The following is a 19,006-nucleotide window of genomic DNA, read 5'->3' on the forward strand; positions in this document are numbered from 1 at the left end:
ATGTGTTTTAAAATCTTTCTATGGATGTTGTGTCACACAGCTTTTAACAAACCCAATAAGATACTGGCTTTTTTTTGAGCCAAAATAGTGGAGTTTCCTTGCATGTGAAGAACTGACGGGCTTTCTTGTGTTAAGGACCTAATGAGCAATTTGTTCTGTTCTTGCCACTCTTCTGAATAAGTGCTAATTTTTACTGGAGAACTCACCGAAAAGAGTGTTTCTGTATCTTTCAGATTACAAATTTACACAGTTCCTTTCATTCACTCCTAAAATCTAATTAGGCTTCTGCTGCAACAGCACCTGAATGAACAAGGATTGTCAAGGCAAGTCACTGGCAGGAGGAAGGGGGTGTCTGGAGTGAACAGGTTGTGGCTCAAGCTACCAGGTTGCCATGAAAACCCTCTTTCCTTGTTTTAGCAATGTTTTATGTTACTTGTTTTGAGGTAACATTTTTGTCAAAAGAGCCCATATATCATACCTAGTGGTATGGCAGTTGGAGCCCATGCTGACTGCTAATCCTGATTTCTTGCTGTCAGAGCTAGGAGACAAAAAAAATAGTGCCAGGTATGGGTTTTGCCAGCACTGTGCTGCAGCAGCATCTGCCACACAGAGACTCACCGGCGGGTCTCCCGTTAAAATTCCCTTTGTCTGGGAACACTGGTGTAGTTAGCATACACTATGAGTGTCATTATTGGTTTGTCTTTCAAGGCAAAGGTATTTTCAGCTTCTGTGTAGACATGGTTCTTGCTGAACTTCATTTTGGCTCCATCCTAACAAGTATTCCTGCACATCTTTTCCTCTTTGCATCTGCCCACGGAAGCAGCGTGTTGTAGCAGCACCAGGCTCTGTAGCGTGCAAGTGTGCCATAATATTTGTTGCTAACCTGTTCTAGCAACAGCTTCCAGAGCCTAAGTGAAAGGTTAACAGAAACTGATGAATCTTTTCCTCACCTACAGTACATTATGTTTTCAATGTGGGACTGAGCAAAGCTGACTTCCTTCCTCTCCTACCTCCTTTTATCCTGGTCCTTTTATACTTTACAAGTGGTATAACCCAATCTCCTTTCAATCCTTGCTGCCAAGGTGACTTCTCTCCTCCAGTCCTGTCTGTCATAAAGGCTTTCACTAGCATGATCTACTGCCAGGTGACTGCTCTTAACTTTTGTTAAACTTGTAAGTTTTTAGAGCAGTTGTGTTCCAGCTCAGTCTGATTTATTTGTCTAGTCTTACAGCATAAACTCCACCTCCTGGCTTTTAATTTCTCCATTCCTGATGTGATCTTCAGAAAAAAAAAACCCTTCTGTGGTAATAGAGGGGGGGATTTCTGCCTTTCCATGAAATGGGTGTGCTCCCTGGGTTTGGTTTGATTGGGTGAAGTCAGCTGAATGCATCGATCTCTGTTATTTACAAAGGGTGGACATTTTGAAGGTGGGCGTTTTGCCTCTATCTGGTTGCGACACTGGACTCTAGCTGGACACTGCTTTTCAGGCTCTCACATGGTAAATGTAAGGCTGCTGCACACTACAGCCTTTCTGAGTCAAGGGCCAGCTTTGGAGAGGAAACATGCCGAGATACACGGTGCATGTTCGAGGAGAGTGGCTGGCGGTGCCATGCCCAAGCAGCACAAGCACAATCAGGTGGCTGGGGAAGGAAGCCGTGAGGCGGTACATGAAAAACAAACCCGACAACGGGGGATTTGCCTCGGTGGAAGAAGTCAAATTTTACATTCGAAGGTGCAAGGGGCTTGGCTTGCTGGATCTTGATGATACCGTGGAAGATGCTCTAGAGGACAATGAATTTGTGGAAGTCGGTAAGCAAAATCTTAAGCGACACGTTGTGTAGTGGTGGCGTTGTCATCTGAGTCAGCAAACTCTGGCTTAGATTGTCTCAAATTGCACCTGAGAGAGTGTCTACAGTTTGAATGGGAAACTGCAAAAATGTTCTAAGAATATTTAGTTCTTAGGAACAGAACTATATAAAGGTTTAGAAGGTCCAGGATTCTATATCCATCATCTGTATGTGCTGTCATGTGTATGCATCTGTATGTGTATGTGCTTGTGTTGAGCTGCTCTGCTTTTGCCTTTAGAATACCTTAAATAAATACACACTTCCTTGTTATCTTCCTAGAAGCATGCAAGTACATTCAAGGCTAATAACTGCAAATTAGAGTTCTTACCCCTGTGTATTGTAATAAACAACAAATTAATTTATGTGTAGAATGCAATTTAATCCTGTCTGTTCTGCATATTTCTTCTAGTTATAGAAGGAGATATAATGTCTCCAGATTTCATACCATCCCAGCCAGAAGGAGTTCATTTGTATCCTTTTTTTTTTTTTTGAGCATTTTGTGAACTTTTTGTAATTCCAGATTTCTAATTTTCTAGATTTCCCTGTTCTTTCAAAGATCCATCATTCCTAAAACACTATTGCCAGTAGTTCAGTACCTCTGAAGTCCTGTCCGCCTTTTATTTTCCTTTACAGAACTTTCAGATACAGCAAATACCGAGAACCAGAACAGGTGGGAGTTGCCAGTGATTTTACAACTTGGTAACATATCTCAGCTATTCACCAGAATGTGCTGAGAGTTGAGCCATTGCAGCATTCACAAGGGCAGGGGCTGTTAGATTAGCTGGGTCATGGAATCTAAACTATAGTGTGCTGCTTGCGTTTTTATTAGCAAGTTCCTGTCTTACAAATGAGCATGAACAAGCTCCCTGTAATTCCTAGATTTTGACTGTATTTTTTATTCTGATTATTAAGCAACTTTATACATGTATGTGTCCCAAACTAAAAGGTGATTCTTTTGGTGTAGTACATTTCTTTAGATGGCAACAGCTTAACAACGGAAGATTTGGTCAACTTAGGAAAGGGACTCTACAAGATAAAGGTAAAGATTCTGAACAGACACGGCTAAAATTTACATGTTTATCTTTCTATGATTAAATAATGACAGATAAACTAATATTTCAAGTGCTGGTATTTTAGCTCACACTTGAAGCTGAAGCTAAGGTCAAAGAATCCCGGGAAGTGATTGAAAGGATCGTAAAGGAACAGACAGGTAAATCTTTTTATCTCTAACTATTAATTGTTTAGGAAACTTCATCAAGTTGCCTCCTTAACCAGCAGCGTATCTTTCTTGCAGTTGTTTATGGAATCACCACAGGGTTTGGGAAGTTTGCTAGGACTGTCATCCCTAACAGTAAGCTGAGGTAAGTTGTGTATGTGGTTCTCTGTCTATCCTTTTCAGCAAAGGGAGATGGGGAGCACTGTGACCCTGTACATTTATACTCTTTGGTTAGAGGAGGACTGCTTCAGTATTTTCCTCTGTTTGGTGCAAAATAAAACCTAATGAGACTTACTTGGGGTTTTCATTCTCTTTATTTTTTTTTACTGTAGGGAGCTTCAAGTGAACTTGGTTCGTTCACATTCTGCAGGTAACGAGAAAGAGTCTGTTTCCCATTGCTGCTGCTGTTGGTAGTGGGCTCAGTAACTGAGGGAGTTACTGTTTCAGGTGTGGGAAAACCTTTGAGTCCAGAAAGATCTCGCATGCTGTTGGCACTGAGAATCAATGTCCTAGCAAAAGGATACAGTGGAATATCTCTAGAAACGCTCCATCAAGTTATTGAAGCATTTAATGGTAAAAAGATGTTTAATTTCCCCTTCTCTTTTTATTTCTTTACACTGTTTTGTTAAAGGGTGTAGCTCAATGGATCGAGGCACACATGTTGGTCTTTCAACTTGGTAGTAGTGAGAGGTCAGGACTCCAGCTTGGTTGTACAAGCTCACAACTGAAGATCTCTTCCTCTGTTGAAGAATTTGGGGTATAAGAACACAGGAAAGGCTGAGAGAAAGGAATGCAACAGGCAGAAGTTTGGGAAATGAGCCTCTGAAAGGTCAGGTAATTAGGTCAAGACTAAGCTTGAGTAAGAGCATGACTCTGACTCTGGGTGAGCTCTTCTAGAAGGTCTCAAGTCTAACTTTTGTCCTGTTGGGTCCATACTGAGGTCTGTGCCACTGTCTTTAGAGAGGCTGGGATTTAGTGTGAAGGGGGTTGGAGGGTGAATAGAGTTATTACCATGTAAAAAGCTACATGTGTTGGTGTTTGTCAAGCAGACCTGCTTGCACAACCCTTGTTTTTGTGAATAGACTACCTGAGACCTACACAAGTATAAGCAAGGGCTACAACGCAGTTGTGAAGAAGCCACAGCTGGTCAGCAACTTACTTGGCCTCAGCATCAAAGCAGTTAAATCTGGGTGGCCTTGCTGGATGCCATGCAAGGAAACCAATAGGTGGCTGTGCTGTTCCTTAGCTGGTGTGCATTGATGTTTCCTCTGGTGAGGCGTGCCAGTGCAGCAGAGATGAACAAAGAGCACTTTCTCACTGTGTTACAGTGTTAGGTTCAACTTTTCTTCTCTTTTTTTTTTTTTTGAAACCATAGATAGAAAGATTGTTCTGAGACTGCAGACCATGTGTGCCATGTGCCATGTTCATATACATGAAGCCTAAAGAGTATGGGGTTTGTGCTGCCCTGTTACACTCATCCTGCAGCAGGTGGAGGAGCTACAATTCAGTGTTTTCCTCTGAAAAAGAGGAGAAACACAGTGATCCCTTCCCTGCTTTTTCTGCATTTCCCTAGGCTCTGTGTCTTTGTTTCCACCTGTTCAGTACTCTGAGGACTAGGGTGGAGGGGAAGAAGGCTCAAAGATGCTTGTTGAGTGTAACCTACTGTTTAGTAGAGGGAGAAATGTAGAGGTAGCTTTGTCCACAGCAGGTGGTCATCCTGTGAGGGAGAGCTGAGTGATGCTTTACTTGCCTGGATGTGTGGCTGTAGATGCAATCACCCCAGGCTGTGGCCCTCACACTCCAGAACTAAATGCAGGAAGGGACTGTTTTTTCCATAAACCACAGCTACCCTGAAGCAAGAATAGTCTCGTTGATGACTGTAATTGCAGGATGTTTCTGTGACCACACTCTTGTCCTGGCTTGTCTGTTTTCCAAGGACTGTATCAAGGGAAAACTCTAACTGGAGTTGGTTTTGTTTTCTTTCTAGCATCCTGCCTTCCTTATATCCCAGAGAAAGGGACAGTTGGAGCCAGTGGAGACTTGGCCCCTCTCTCTCATCTTGCTCTGGGACTAATTGGAGAGGGAAAGATGTGGTCCCCAAAGAGTGGCTGGGCTGATGCTAAATATGTAAGATACATGCATTTGATTGTGGTTTTTTTCTCCTTGCTGATTCATTTGCCAAATTGCATGTAGCCTTGAGAGAAAGAGAGCTTTTGCTCAGATTAGTAATATGGAAAACTCTTTGGATTTTTTGTACCAGTTTGAACTGGGACCAGGTTGCCTTTAGCAACTCATCCTTTACCTTGAGAAAGGTGAGAATGGATCCCATGACTGACCACTGTCACTGGAGCAGATATGAATATGCAGCATGTCATTAAGTCCTAAAGAAATATCATGCCATAGTATTGCAATACAAGATACTGCAGTGACATCATTTAGGACATGGAGAGAAGTGCAGGATATGACACCAGTTATGAAAGAACATTGTCAACTCCATGAACATCAGCACTGTTCCAACAAACCCAAGATCACCTCTCAAATTCAAAACTTCAAGTAGTGAGAGTAACTGGAGATTTCTTTGAGGCAGGAATTTAACATTAAAATTTCTACTGATTTTTATAAGGGCTTTAAGTAAATACACAGGTTTGGACATTTCATTTTTGTGAAATGAGCTAGGGTTACAAGGAACACTTAAAATACCCTCCTTGACAAGATGGAAGCTTAGAGTTTGAATTAATATTTAGTTAATTGTTGTACTGTCACCAATAGATCAGCTGATTGATCTAGTGTTGAGTATCTCCAAATCTGGCCCCTCCAAAGTCTTTCCTGGTAGTTTGTTCTACTACATCTATCACTTCTGTCTGTGAATATGTGAACACCAGATTTATCCATGGATTGATAGCTGATCACTGTAGCCTGGAGAAGTATTGAGAACTACATGGGGAGAGGAATAGGGAGAAAGGAGCCCTGTGTATCCCGGACCTTCAAGACCAGAAGTGACAGTTGTACACCTCTGACATTGTATTACCTTTTCAGCTGGAAAAGTTGAGAAGACTGTAATCACAATCAAGGTTGTACTGTTCCTCCATTTCCCAGGAAAGCTATAGAATAGATTATATACAGATATATATATCTATAATGTAGAATGAGTAGATTTCTCATGGTGTTGGAAATTTTCTATAGAAGGGGGAATAATTTGTAAAAGAACAGTTTATGCCAAACCAAACCTGGCATGAGGCAGGATGTAGGCAGAACTACCTTCCAAAGGTGCTTCCAGCCTTCTCTCTTATTACTCTCTCCCATCAGCATATTCACAGGAGATGTCCTTTAATTAATTCAGCAGAAAAAAAAAGATATTTAAAATGTTTATATGTCTCCAGTCATTTAAGAAATATGTTAATATTTTTATTTATGGAAACATTTAAGATTTAGAAGTTTTGGTAACTGAATTACTGAAAACCTTTCTTCATTAGTTACTTTGTCATTAAACTCCTTCACAGGTCCTTGAAGCCCATGGTCTGAAACCAATTACCTTGAAACCAAAAGAGGTAATAAAGTATAATGATGCCAACTAATGGGAAACAAGCAGAGTTAGTCACTAGTTGTTTTATACTTAGAGTTTAAGCATGACATGAATTAACAGTTATTTGAAACAAAGCTCTGGAAGGATATTAATGAAGTGCTATCAGGATGGGGGATTCACCTCTCCTAGTATCACCTTACTTGACCAGGAATGTCAGACCCAAGTTTGATGTTTTGATTGATTCTGTGGTCAGTGAAGAGAGACAGACATCTTCAGAAAACATGTGATATAATCCTGTATCACCCTGAAACAGCTAAGAAGCCTTCTCAAGCCTGCTCTTTGTAACAGGAGCTCAGAGGACTGAGTTAAACCAGGAATCTGACTTCTAGATCGTTAAAGCTAGGTGAGACGAATCTCACTCTAAGTATTAAAGTTTATATGAGAACACAACAGACTTAAGGGTTGTGGAGGTATCTGATAAGGGGCATCAGTAGCTGTAAAACAGCACCAGGAGAAAGAAGCCCAATCCAGTGCTCCCTGCAGTCAAACGGAAGGCTCCTATGGGCCTTATGTTTGTTTAGAACAAATATGAAGCTAGTTTTAACTAAATTCAACAAATCTTTTAAAGTAGGTATAACTTCTAATGCTGTTTTTAATTTTCCACTTCCTTGTTATTATTGGTGTCTGCACCTCTCATGCTCATAACTTCTTTGGTTTAATTAGTAACCTAAGAAGAAATTAATAAATGTAGCATTCCATTTCCAAAGCATTGGAAAAGAATAAGTATTTCCTGTACTTTTCTTGCTTAAGCTTGAAATAGCATAAAATAAACCTCTTGCTTGGGACTCCTGGAACTCGAAGGGTATCTATAGTGACTTCCTAGGGTCATGAACATTGGTAGTTTATGTAGCAAAGATGCCCAGTCAAGCTGTGCACTTTATGATTTTGGGGTGACCCGGGAAGCTGAACAAAAGTCTTTAGGTCATTCATACAGCAAGGGGAATTATCACAGAAGTAGGGGATTATCACAACATGTGGAATAGCTGCAATGAATTTTATTGACATCTGCTCTGTCTTTGTAGGGCCTGGCTCTCATCAACGGCACACAGATGATCACCTCGCTGGGGTGTGAAGCGGTGGAGAGAGCCGGTGCTATAGCCAGACAGGCAGACATAATCGCTGCCCTTACGCTTGAGGTCTTGAAGGGTACAACAAGGGCATTTGACACTGGTGGGTACTGAGCCTCTCCTGTCTGTTTGCTTGACAGCTACTGCCAAGAGAGGCAAAACCTAATAGTCTAATTTGTTTCACCAGATATCCACGCAGTGCGCCCACATCGAGGACAGGCTGAAGTGGCGTTTCGGTTCAGGTCCCTTCTAGATTCTGACCATCATCCATCAGAAATAGCAGGTGCACAATCTCAGTCTTCACCTTCTCAGGTTACCAGGACAGGTTGTCCTTCAACAGTAGCCCACATGCTTTGGGGTGGAGCATATTTGATTGGGTTTTTTCCTCCCTTATACCTTCTAGAGAGCCACAGATTCTGTGACCGAGTTCAGGATGCGTACACAATGCGCTGCTGTCCTCAGGTAAAAAACTGCCTCCTGTTTCCTTTCATAGCAACAGATAAATGATGGTGAAGTTCCCACCTCAGAAACACGGACAATTATGTGCTCTTTTGACTACATTAGAGGAAGCAGGTTTATTTTGCTTTTCCCTCATTTCAGAATTAGTATTAATGGAGACATGGAATTCATTGGTTCCATGCATGCACCCATCAGGCAGCATCTAACGAAGCTGTGTCCAGAAGAGGTTGTGTTCAGATTAGAAGGCAAGGGGAAGGGACTGGTTTCCGTGCAGGCTTTGTAGGACATTTCTTCTGCACTGATACTAAGAACTGGGGAAAGGTGTTTCCAGAAGCAGCCAAAGCGTAGTATCTCAAACATACCTTAAGAACTAAATCTCACAAGTTTTAATATGAGCAAAGCTATTTAATCAATGGAATTAGTGGAAATGAAATAATTAATTTTAGTCTAGAGAAGAGGAAACTGAGGGGGGACCTTATTAATATTTATAAATATCTAAATGGTGGGTGTCAGGAGGTTGGGACATCCCTTTCTTCTATGGTATCTAGTGACAGGACAAGGGGTAATGGGATGAAGCTGGAACACAAAAAGTTAATAGGAAAAACTATTTCACTGTTCAGGTGATGGAGCCCTGGCATAGGCTGCCCAGGGAGGGTGTGGAGTCTCCTTCCTTGGAGGTCTTCAAGACCTGCCTGGACACGTTCCTATGCGACCTGATCTAGGTGAACCTGCTTCTGCAGGGGGGTTGGACTAGATGATCTCTAAAGGTCCCTTCCAACCCCTACCATTCTATGATTCTATGAATTAATGATCAGTTTTATTTTCAAGTTACTTCTCCCATGATAACACTTCTGTCACTGAATAAGTATCTTATCTTCCATTTAGGATAAACCAACCCAAACAAATAAAAAATGACACATTTGGATTACCCTTTTAGCATAAAAATACTAAATGTGGTCTTTCAGGTGTCTAGGATGGGCAATGTCCCACAGTGATGCTCCTGATTTTAAGGGCAAGCCCAAGACCATCTTCATGTGTAGATAAACAGACCGGGACGATGGGAAAGAAGGTGCCTGCAGCTCAGTCAGTGTTCTGAAGATAAAGTGTAAATACTCCAAGCTCAGATGCTGATGCTTTTTTTTCTAGGTCCATGGAGTTGTGAATGATACAATTGCTTTTGTGAAGGAAATAATGACAACTGAAATCAACAGTGCCACAGACAACCCTGTATCTTTTTGATTACTTTATTTCTTTTTCTATTACATAATTATTTGTATAGAAGGCAAAAAAAAAATCTTGTCTTTAGTCAATAACTGCATTGGTGATTCCTCTCTTCCTGTCCCTGGGTTTGCACTGGTGCTTTGGGGTAAGCAAATCGCATATGCCTGGGGTTTAGTGTGTGTTAAATGTTCCTAGATGAGATTCTATATGCTTATATTGACTATGTAGATAAATAGGACTTGAAAACCAAGTGGACATAGAAAGATGGTGATTTGTATGAAACAAGTGTTGGTGCAGCACGAGTGAAACCTGCACTGTAGAACAAGATTTGCACTCAATTGGGGAAGGCAGACAAAAGATACGTGGCTCATAAGCCTCATTGTGGCTCAGCCTAGTCAACTCTGTGCACAGTTCTTGCTCTGGCACTGAGCAAGACTGGATTCCCTTCAGCAGTATAAAAATGCTATGCATAACATCAACAGCTGATAAGCATTCCTGCTTGTAATCTGTCTAAAACCATATCTGCCATGGAGACAATCTACTAAGGAACTGAGAAACTGTGCTAGGATCTGAACACATGTGTTTCTGCACTCCTCCCCACCCGCAATCAAAAACCTCGTTTTATGCAGCCTGTTTGGAGAAATACATGTCAAAACTCTATCTACATGTTTGGAGAACTGAGACTAGGTCTTCATTTTCTGAAAAGTGCACATGTGGATGTACTGTGCTTGTAAATAAAAGCCTATTAGCACAAATCCTTCAGTTAAGGTATTTGGATTATTGACAGATATATGCCGTGTCAACTATATTTCACTCGTGTTTGTTCCCTAACTTCTCACTAAAGATGGTGTTTGCTGAAAGAGCAGAGACCATTTCTGGAGGAAATTTTCATGGTGAATATCCTGCAAAGGTAATTAAGCATTTGGGGGGTGGGGGGAAATAGTTTCTGGTTTAGTTTTGTGAGTTTTTTATTCTATAACATGGTTTAATGAGATTTTCTTTTATAGGCTCTGGACTATTTGGCAATTGGTGTGCATGAACTTGCTGCAATTAGTGAAAGAAGGATTGAGAGGCTCTGCAACCCCTCACTCAGTGAACTGCCTGCATTTTTGGTCACTGAAGGAGGTCTGAACTCTGGCTTCATGATTGCACACTGCACAGCAGCTGCCCTGGGTGAGTGCTTGAGCAATATCATCAAGAGGGCAGGCTAAAAAGACCAATTTATATCAAGGCAGTTGTAATTTGATAGTAGATAGTCTCACTCCTGTATTCCTTCTCCATGTGCTTTGTGCTGTCTGGGTGTAAAGTTTGAGTGCAGCTGCAATTATTTCAGCTCAGGAGTCTTTATTCTGCACTGATCCATGAGCATGTTTAGTGCTCTGGCCATGCAAAATCCTAGGTGGACTTTGGGAACACTTACCTGCTTCCATCTTTACAGGATCAGCAGGGAGTGCTCTGATTTACAGTAACCAACATAAGAGCTCTGGCTGAAATCAATGGCAGCTGCGTAGTCAGAGCCTGCAAATCAGCTCAGATAAGGCTGTAATTAACAGCAACAACAACCTGAACAACTCTGCTGAACCAAGAACCTCTGTTTGAGTAGTTATGGTCTGTAAGCAGGAGATATCTCTGTTCCTCACTTCTTACTAGCATGGAGACACCACTGTCTCAAAGCTGAGCTCGATACTCTTAGTACTTGCTGTCTCTACTTAACAGCCAGGTCTGTACATCTATATCAGACTCCACAATCCTCAAGAGATTGGACTTCCCAGGGCTGTTTATCAGAGGAGAACACTAAAAATAAGCATTAGTACATTTTTACTCTGGGACTCATGACTAAGGCAACAAGAAGCCTGCTGGATGCTGGGACATTAGCTCATAGGTTCAGGAAATCATGAGCCACATGAAAATAAACATGCTATGAGGAGAGGGTAAATGACAGGAGACACAAACAAAGGAAGAGATACATGATAAATGTGTAGACAAACAGCCTGCAGAAAAATAACAGTCAATTAAGGAAATCAATGTACTAAAGGAACTCTGCCTAGAGGCCATTTTAGGAAGTGAGGCTGGAAAAGGAACTGAGGTGCTCATTCCCTTGTTTGAAGGCTGGAAAGTTTTCCTTTTGGCTGGGCAGAGTTTAGGAATGGTTCCAGGCCTTAGCTGTTGCTTGGCTTCAAGTTTTGCAGTTCGTTTCTGCAATCTGGAACAAGAAATTATGGGGTGTTCATGGTCTGTGCTGCAGGGAATTAAAATGACAGCCCTGCCTCCAAACTCCTTGCTGTGCTGACACCAGGAGTCTCTGGGTTAAACACATTTTTCCCTGCTCAAAATACCTAGGAATTATTTAAAAGTGAAATTTGAGCTCTTTTATTTTTTTAACAAGGAATTGTTAGTGGTTTTAAGGTTATTCTGCCAGTGTCTGAGGTGTTTGTGTACCAGCTAATGTTGTTCACTCCCAGGGTTAACAGATAAAGCTGCAAAAATACACAGATGTTTCGCAATGGGGCTGATTGTGTCTCTCCCTTCCTCTCTGGTAGCACTGCGCCTGCCAGACCCAGCTGTTTGCAGTAGCCACATGCAGCTTCTCCAGGACCTGCTATTGTCTGCCTGAATGCATCAGCTGGGCTCTGAGCCTGGACTGGGGCACTGCAGCCTATTTGCAAGTGGTGGCAACCCACGTCTCTGTTGCTCTTGCTGCTTTTCTGCAGCCCCTGATTTGGTGAGAGTATTATGCAGCAACCTGCTGGGCCTCAGTAAGAAAAGTTTCTGTATGCAGCCAGGGCACTGCAAGTGCAGACTTTGTTTCTTCACTCCTAAAGAACAATTCTCAACCTCAGATTGTCACTGGGTGGTGCCTACAGCTTTTCCTGCAGCCAAATTCCCCTTGCTTTTGAGTCAACTTGAGAGATGAACTCCAGGTCTGGTGCCTGGCTTCCTACCCTTAGGTGCATGTGTGCCTGGAGGAGGGATACAGGCAGCCTGGCAGCCAGGCAAGGAGAGTGGAAAAGGATGTGTGCCATGCTGCTGCAGCATCTTCCTTGAGCAAGTTCTGCAAGTGCCTTAGCCCTGCTGAGCAGAAACCAGATGCTGATCTCTAGCTGTCTTGTTGAAACTAGGGTAGAGGCAGTATCTGTGAAAACAGAGGGAACCACTGCTCCTTACAAAGAGTTGTCTTGGAGTAACAGACAAGACTAGGTCTGTGTTTGTTATGCTGTCCACTCTTTTTCTTCAGTTTCCATCAGACCTTTGAGCCAGAGCAACCCAACCCCAGTGATGAGAGAGGAGTGAGGAGTCTTTCTATATTTGGTTAATATTTGCATCTAAAGACTGATAATGGTTACTGTTTTCAGAGGCAATTGTAGTTTTCAATGTTTATTACAAGTGACTTAGTCCAGGCAAGATATTGGTGCATTCTTGGTAGAGGTGTGATAGTTGGACCTAAGGTGGTAGACAGGCTCTTGGCTCCATCTTGGCCATTGCTTCTGCTGTCTATGAATTGCCCATTCTGCCCTACATTCATTGTGCTGGATTTTTGCAGTTTCTGAGAACAAAGCCCTGTGCCACCCCTCTTCTGTGGATTCTCTGTCAACCAGTGCTGCTACGGAGGATCACGTGTCCATGGGGGGATGGGCTGCGAGAAAAGCTTTGAGAGTTATTGAACATGTGGAACAAGGTAAAATTAAAATGCTGACTTCCAGGCAGACTTTATGTATGTAACTAGATGAAGATGTTAATGCCATTCTTTTTAGAGTTTTTTTTTAAAGGAGTTAATGCATCTGAAAGATCTAAAAAATTACACATTAAGCACATACTTTTGCAAACATTTGGATCTTTCTAACAGAAATGAAGTAAAACCAGCACTGTTTTCTTGTGAAACAAATCTGCTTACTGTAAGACACTCAGCCAAACTTTCCTTTCTTGCTTACAAAGATAGATTGGTCTCTTTTGATTGATTGATTGATTGATTTGGCAGCTGGCACGCTTAGATATGGATGCCAGTTGTTAACGGAAGAGTGGGCAGAGTAATACACAGCACACAAATACTGAATTCAGTTGCCTGCTTAAGTTTATACATTTGAGCACTCTGAAGAGTTAATTCTACAGAACTACTATTTTTTCATGTGCAGAGAAATGAGTTTGAGCGATCGTGTGTTTCAGCAACGTGCTGAGAATCAGTGTGTCCTAGATCCAGTTGGTTCATCTACTCCCTTGGGCAAACTGGCTTGTGAAAATTAGGAACTATTGCTAATAATGACTAAGTGAGGGGTGAGAAGATACAGTGCAAACTTCTCCAGACAGAAGACTGTCTTCCAAAGCTCTGTAATTTCACTGGTGCTTTCACGTGAGCTTTTGCAGGCAGGTCTTCAAGACCTGCCTGGACATGTTCCTATGCAACCTTATCTAGGTTGACCTGCTTCTGCAGGGGGGTTGGACTAGACAATCTCTAAAGGTCCCTTCCAACCCCTGACATTCTATGATTCTATGATTTTGCAAGCTTTGTAGGCAAAGCTTTCTTTGGTCACTCAGGCACCTTTCTTCTCAGTCCTAAGGAGGTTTCCTGATTTATGATGGCCATTATTTTGTGTATTTGAGATACCCTGGAAGACATTCCTGTGGATTTAAGACTGTGGTGCCTGGCACATAGAAAAGTCTGTGTGGCAGAGCACCCAAAATCTGCTTGCTAAAATGGTGGACAGCACCATTCATAAAAGGATCCTGCTGCTGGGCTGCCTCTCTGGGACATGTGCATCTACTGGTCTTTTCATGTTGCTTGAAACCATATCTCATTGGCCAGAACAAAAGGCAAGGAAAGCTTTATAAGGGAAACTTCCTTGAGCTGTACCTGCTGAAAAATCCCTTTTGCTGTTCCACTTTCTTAGTTCTGGCTATTGAGCTGCTGGCAGCCTGCCAGGGCATTGAATTCCTGCGCCCTCTGAGGACAACCACCCCACTGGAGAAGGTCTACGACCTTGTGCGCTCTGTTGTGAGGTAAGATCAGATAAAGGCCTCCCCCAGAGGCGTTGCTGGAGACCTGCTGCCACCGGCAGTGGTTAATGTTTGGCCAATGTTCACAAGGGGTCTCGTTGCAGGCCTTGGATGAGGGATCGCTTCATGGCCCCAGACATCGAAGCAGCTCACCGGCTGCTGGTGGAGCAGAAGGCGAGTGCTGGCTTGCGGCGCGAGGGGTAGCGCTGTCCCAGGAGCATGCTGCAGCTCTGCTTTGGAAATGCCTCTCCATGTGCTCACTGGATGGCCTGGCTGAAAGCATTCCTCTGCCTGGAGTGGCCCTGCTGGATTTTCTGAGATTAGGTTTTCCTTGGTTTTAGTGGGATAGATTTAGAAATGAGTTCCTAAACTTGCCCTGGGTAAGAAGTGGCTTACATTATTAAATCTGGCAGGGTCCAGACACGGGTCCAACTTGAATCGTTTAAGGGCAGGCTCCTCTATAACCCCACAGGTGTCCAGAGAAATTGGCAGTCTCTCCAGATGGTGATGCTAATTCCTGGGGTGGTGAGTGTTCCCCAGCCTTGAGGCCCTTCGGCATGGTCTGGAAGTAATAAGGGGATGTGGATGAGGGAATAGCAGTGGTGAAATGTGTTAACCTGGGCCATAGTGTTTGTATGGCTATGGGATTTATCTGTTTTATTTGTTGGTAAAATACAAGTAACAGAATAATTGAGGACAGTAAGCAAATGCACACAGAAAATCTCTTTGTGGTTTGGGGTATTTTTGCCTTGCAGCCCTTTTGGGAGGACAGATAAAGGAGTTTGGAGAACACTTTCCCTTTCTTCCTTAAACTCCAGCTGCTGCCCCTTCCCTTTTCCTTTGTCCATGCCAGCTGCCATTTTGCTTCCCCAACCCCTTCATGACCAAGTGGTTTTGTAGCAAATGACAGCAATCTCGTCCCAGCTACTGCACACAGAGCATTAACCTGGTAACAAGACAAGACACCACATTTTTGCCTTGAATCCTTTCACCTTGTCCTCCTAGAGCTGTATCTCTTCCTGTTCCCTGTCAGCTCCCTCCAGACACTCTTCCCTGCACCTCACTCTTGTAGCTTCCCTGGTTCTGTTGATCACATACAGCATATCAACATAGGTCTGTAATTCTCATCTCCATCCCAATGGCTTTTCTACAAGGTTTCCTGAACTTGTGTGTTGATGCCTTTCTTGATCTTTTGTTTTGCCTCTGACTCTGCTGTTTCATTTTCCTGTTTTGCAGGTGTGGGAAGTGGCTCAACCTTACATTGAAAAGTACAGGAGGGAACACATCCCTGAATCAAGACCCATTTCACCAACAGCTTTCTCCCTGGGATTGCTGGAAAAGAATATGTGTGTTGGCCATGACCACAGGCATCAGGATGAACTTTAAGAGCTGAAGTTCTCTGATAGAGAGCAGATCCTCTCCAGGTCCTTGCCTGAAGGTGGCCATTCTACTCAGACTCCCTGTGGTTACTGCAGGTGACCCAAAGGACCTGACTGTCTGGCTCAAGAAGCACATATAAATAGCAGAGAAACAGCTCACTAGTTTTCTCATGTGTGAAAGACAGCTTTGTCATGATAGTGTGGTTTTGACTGAATTTCCTTAGCTTCCAAACACAAAACATTCAGACTCCTGTTGATACCAGTGGATGTTTATACAGGACCTTCTGTATTTTTTTTGTCAGCTCTTCATTTGTTTTCTTTTATCATCTGTACCTATGATACCAAACAGCCTAGGTTTGATATTCTCACTTCAGTTTTTTTCCTTTGGGTAACTGCCGTGGTCCCTTTCATTCTGCCACAGGCAAAATTATCTTTACACTTAATTCTCCTCTCTTCTGCAGATCATATGTAGGGTACAGGTTCTTGTATAACAAAAGCATTTGTAGAGCAGGTGCTTCACAAATCAGAAAAGCTGTGTGCATAAAAATGTGCTGTTATGGAGATCATTGCTCCAGAACAAATATATTGTATTCTAGTGATGGACTATACTTGATGCAGCTTTCCAAGAGCTATGGGTTCACACCTGCAATAAATAAACCTAGTCTTCACATACAGCTGGAGCAATCTATTTTCTTGTTGTGTGTGATGATGAAAATGTAAAGCAAAAGCTTGATTTGGAAATAAGGAGGACAGGTAACAGTGGCCAGGAAAGGGAGGGGAGGAGGCGTAGGAGTGGTGGACGTCAATGAGTGCTGATGCAATAGCACCACTGCCCTTCCCTGTCTCACTGGGTGTCTGCCTGGCTGCTGAGGGCCCTGGACCCATGGAGGGGCTCATGGTGTAGCATGCTATGTGTTACAACACCTTTGGCACAGGATTTATTTTGCAAGGAAGAGTCACGTCTGGGCATGACATGTTAAGGCTGGTTAACACCACCAGCCTTGGCACTACTGGCCAGAGCTGCAGGGGTTCAGCAGGTGCTGGAAATCTTCCCAGGCTCTTGACTGTGCTGCAAGAGGCAGTCAAAGCATCTGTGTGGGGCTGCCTTCAACTGTCAGAGACCTGCAGTGTTAAATGTGCCCTGAGGAGAGGTGATGCGGACGTACTAGAAAGCTGGACTGGAGACACTCAACCTGGCCAGGAAACCGGAGCACTAGAGTACCCACCCGTGGCATGTGAGCTTGCAATTCAACATCTTCCTTCTGCATTTGATTTGCAGCATCCCTGACCTCTGACTCTCCCTCATCTGCCAGGTAAGTTCCTACCTTTTCAGCCTGAGGTTCTCTCTAGTAGGTGTACCTTAATCTCCCCCTGAAGCTGTTCCATTTTGTACAAAATCAGGTGTTAATTAAAAGCAAGCGTGAAAGGGAAGAGCCAGGCTTATATCTTGTAGGGCCAACCGTTTGCCTTCAGCTTCCTGTTATGGCTAAACAGTATGGTTCCTTCAGCAGCAAAGCTGTCAGCAGTGCCCACCCCTGAACTGTTAACCTGGTCCCACTCTCAGATTCTGCAGGAGCCAGCCTGGTGTGAGCCACATTATAAACAAGCAACCAACCCCTTCCCATGTTTCCATGGCATGTGCCTTCCCTGGAAGCTGCAGGGCCACGGCAGTAGCCACACTGCAACCTGCACCAGGACAGGGCAATGTGGCTGCCCTCAGCAACTGTTTAAGCCAGCTGCACCACTGAAGTATAACCATGTTGTCTCACTTCCACCATGCTATGAATTATAGCTCCGAGGCATGCTCCCAAATGGCTACTGGCTGCAACTAAGCTGGTTGGAAAAGCACATGCTTGGAGGGTCCTGTCAGAGTTCATGCATGAGAGCAGGATCCCCTCACACCTATTCTTGCCCAGCAAGAGAATATCTGAGATTCTCCTTACACTATCTTGGGCTCCCCAATGCCTATGGCACTTCAGAGAGGAGGTGCTGGGCATTGCTTCCCACTCACCTCCACTTGCCTGGGAGCAAGAGGCCTCAGCTGGGCCTCACACCTCTGGAAAGATGAGAGGCAGAAGGGACTGTGCGCTTGCATACTTCAGATGCTCTTTCAAGCTCTATAAAAACAAAGCTCCACACCCCCATCTGGTGCAACATCTGCTGGCAGGAAAACACATCTAGTGGCAGGAATGCCATTGAATTGCTTTTTAAATTGGTTTAGATGACTAGCCTGGCTCAACTAAGGCATGAACAGAAATACTTTTGTAGGGTGGCTTACATATTTTGGATGTTACCATTTGTGCCCAAGGCTCAGGGAGATCAGAAGGTCATAACAAAGCTCATATGTGTTTGTAATGGCTTTCAAATATCTGCTAATCAGAACGGGACTGTTGTCTTTCCTCAGGAGCCTGGTTCACTAAATCACTCTGTACCACAGGTTATGTCACCTGCTTGTATTTTTTTTTTAATGCTAAGTTTTTCATATTTGTCAGGTTTTTCATATTTGTTTTATGACTTGCCCTGGAGAAAGTTAAACCCCTTTTGTTTCTGTGGGCACCATCCATTTGAAAAGCTGAAGAGAAGCCTCAGTCAGCGTGTATTCAGAGACCCTTCCTACCCCAGACCATCTGCTTAAGCACTACAACAGCTTCAATTCTCCAGAGCTCTATCACCCTTTTTTCCTACATTCTACATCCCCAAATGATGGTACAAGCCCCAGGGAAAGACAAACAAACAAGCAAACAAACAAACCAGGAACTGAAAGGAACAAAGAAAGAGAGCTTTAAAAAAATATCAGCATCTTAAGTTTTGACTTGCTGTGAATAGGAGTTGTCATACTCACACTCAGCTTCTCCTAAGCAGCACATTGAAACTTCCATGAACAAGCATGTCTTTTGCTATTTCCAATTCAGCTTAGAATAAATGAAATCAGGTCTATTTTTTTCTAGAACGTCTGTATGACACCACATGTGATCTTTTAAATTTTAAGGTACCTGATATTTGGAGAGGTTGGCTGTACTCACCAGACCTCACTGGGCTGTCTCAAAGGGTAAACTGTAAGGTTTTGGCATCACCCTTTCCAACAGGATGCTGATTCATCCTCTGAGGTACAGTGCACTCCACCTGTTAGCAGCCCCCTGAGTGCTGTCCCTGATTGCATTTTCCTGGCTTCCTTGTGCCTCTACAACCTCGAAGTTGCTGCAAGATCCTCAGCAAGGAAAGATTTTGCAGGTCAGCTGGTAAGC

At 43.3% G+C, this 19,006-nt stretch overlaps 1 protein-coding gene across 1 annotated transcript; it reads left to right on the plus strand.

Annotated features, from left to right (window-relative positions):
• The first annotated feature begins 1,547 nt into the window (after positions 1-1,547).
• On the plus strand, positions 1,548-16,123 carry HAL (histidine ammonia-lyase). The gene is made up of 20 exons (XM_010202466.2): positions 1,548-1,809; positions 2,257-2,317; positions 2,490-2,517; positions 2,812-2,886; positions 2,985-3,057; positions 3,142-3,208; positions 3,396-3,433; positions 3,511-3,636; positions 5,051-5,190; positions 6,564-6,611; positions 7,669-7,816; positions 7,901-7,996; positions 8,117-8,175; positions 9,319-9,399; positions 10,238-10,303; positions 10,401-10,566; positions 12,935-13,069; positions 14,277-14,385; positions 14,487-14,556; positions 15,619-16,123. Exons 1-20 carry the CDS (start codon positions 1,563-1,565, stop codon positions 15,766-15,768), a joined length of 1,983 nt encoding a protein of 660 aa, XP_010200768.2. The 5' UTR covers positions 1,548-1,562; the 3' UTR covers positions 15,769-16,123.
• The last annotated feature ends 2,883 nt before the right edge of the window (positions 16,124-19,006 follow it).

This window comes from Colius striatus, chromosome 1 (genome assembly GCF_028858725.1).
Source record: "Colius striatus isolate bColStr4 chromosome 1, bColStr4.1.hap1, whole genome shotgun sequence".
In the NCBI taxonomy this organism is placed as follows: Eukaryota; Metazoa; Chordata; class Aves; order Coliiformes; family Coliidae; genus Colius; species Colius striatus.

Coding starts and splice junctions, on each gene's coding strand:
- HAL (XM_010202466.2), top strand. CDS start 1,563: ATGCCGAGATACACGGTGCATGTTCGAGGAGAGTGGCTGGCGGTGCCA. Junction 1,810..2,256: donor CAATGAATTTGTGGAAGTCG/GTAAGCAAAATC, acceptor TATTTCTTCTAG/TTATAGAAGGAGATATAATG. Junction 3,637..5,050: donor AGTTATTGAAGCATTTAATG/GTAAAAAGATGT, acceptor TTTTCTTTCTAG/CATCCTGCCTTCCTTATATC.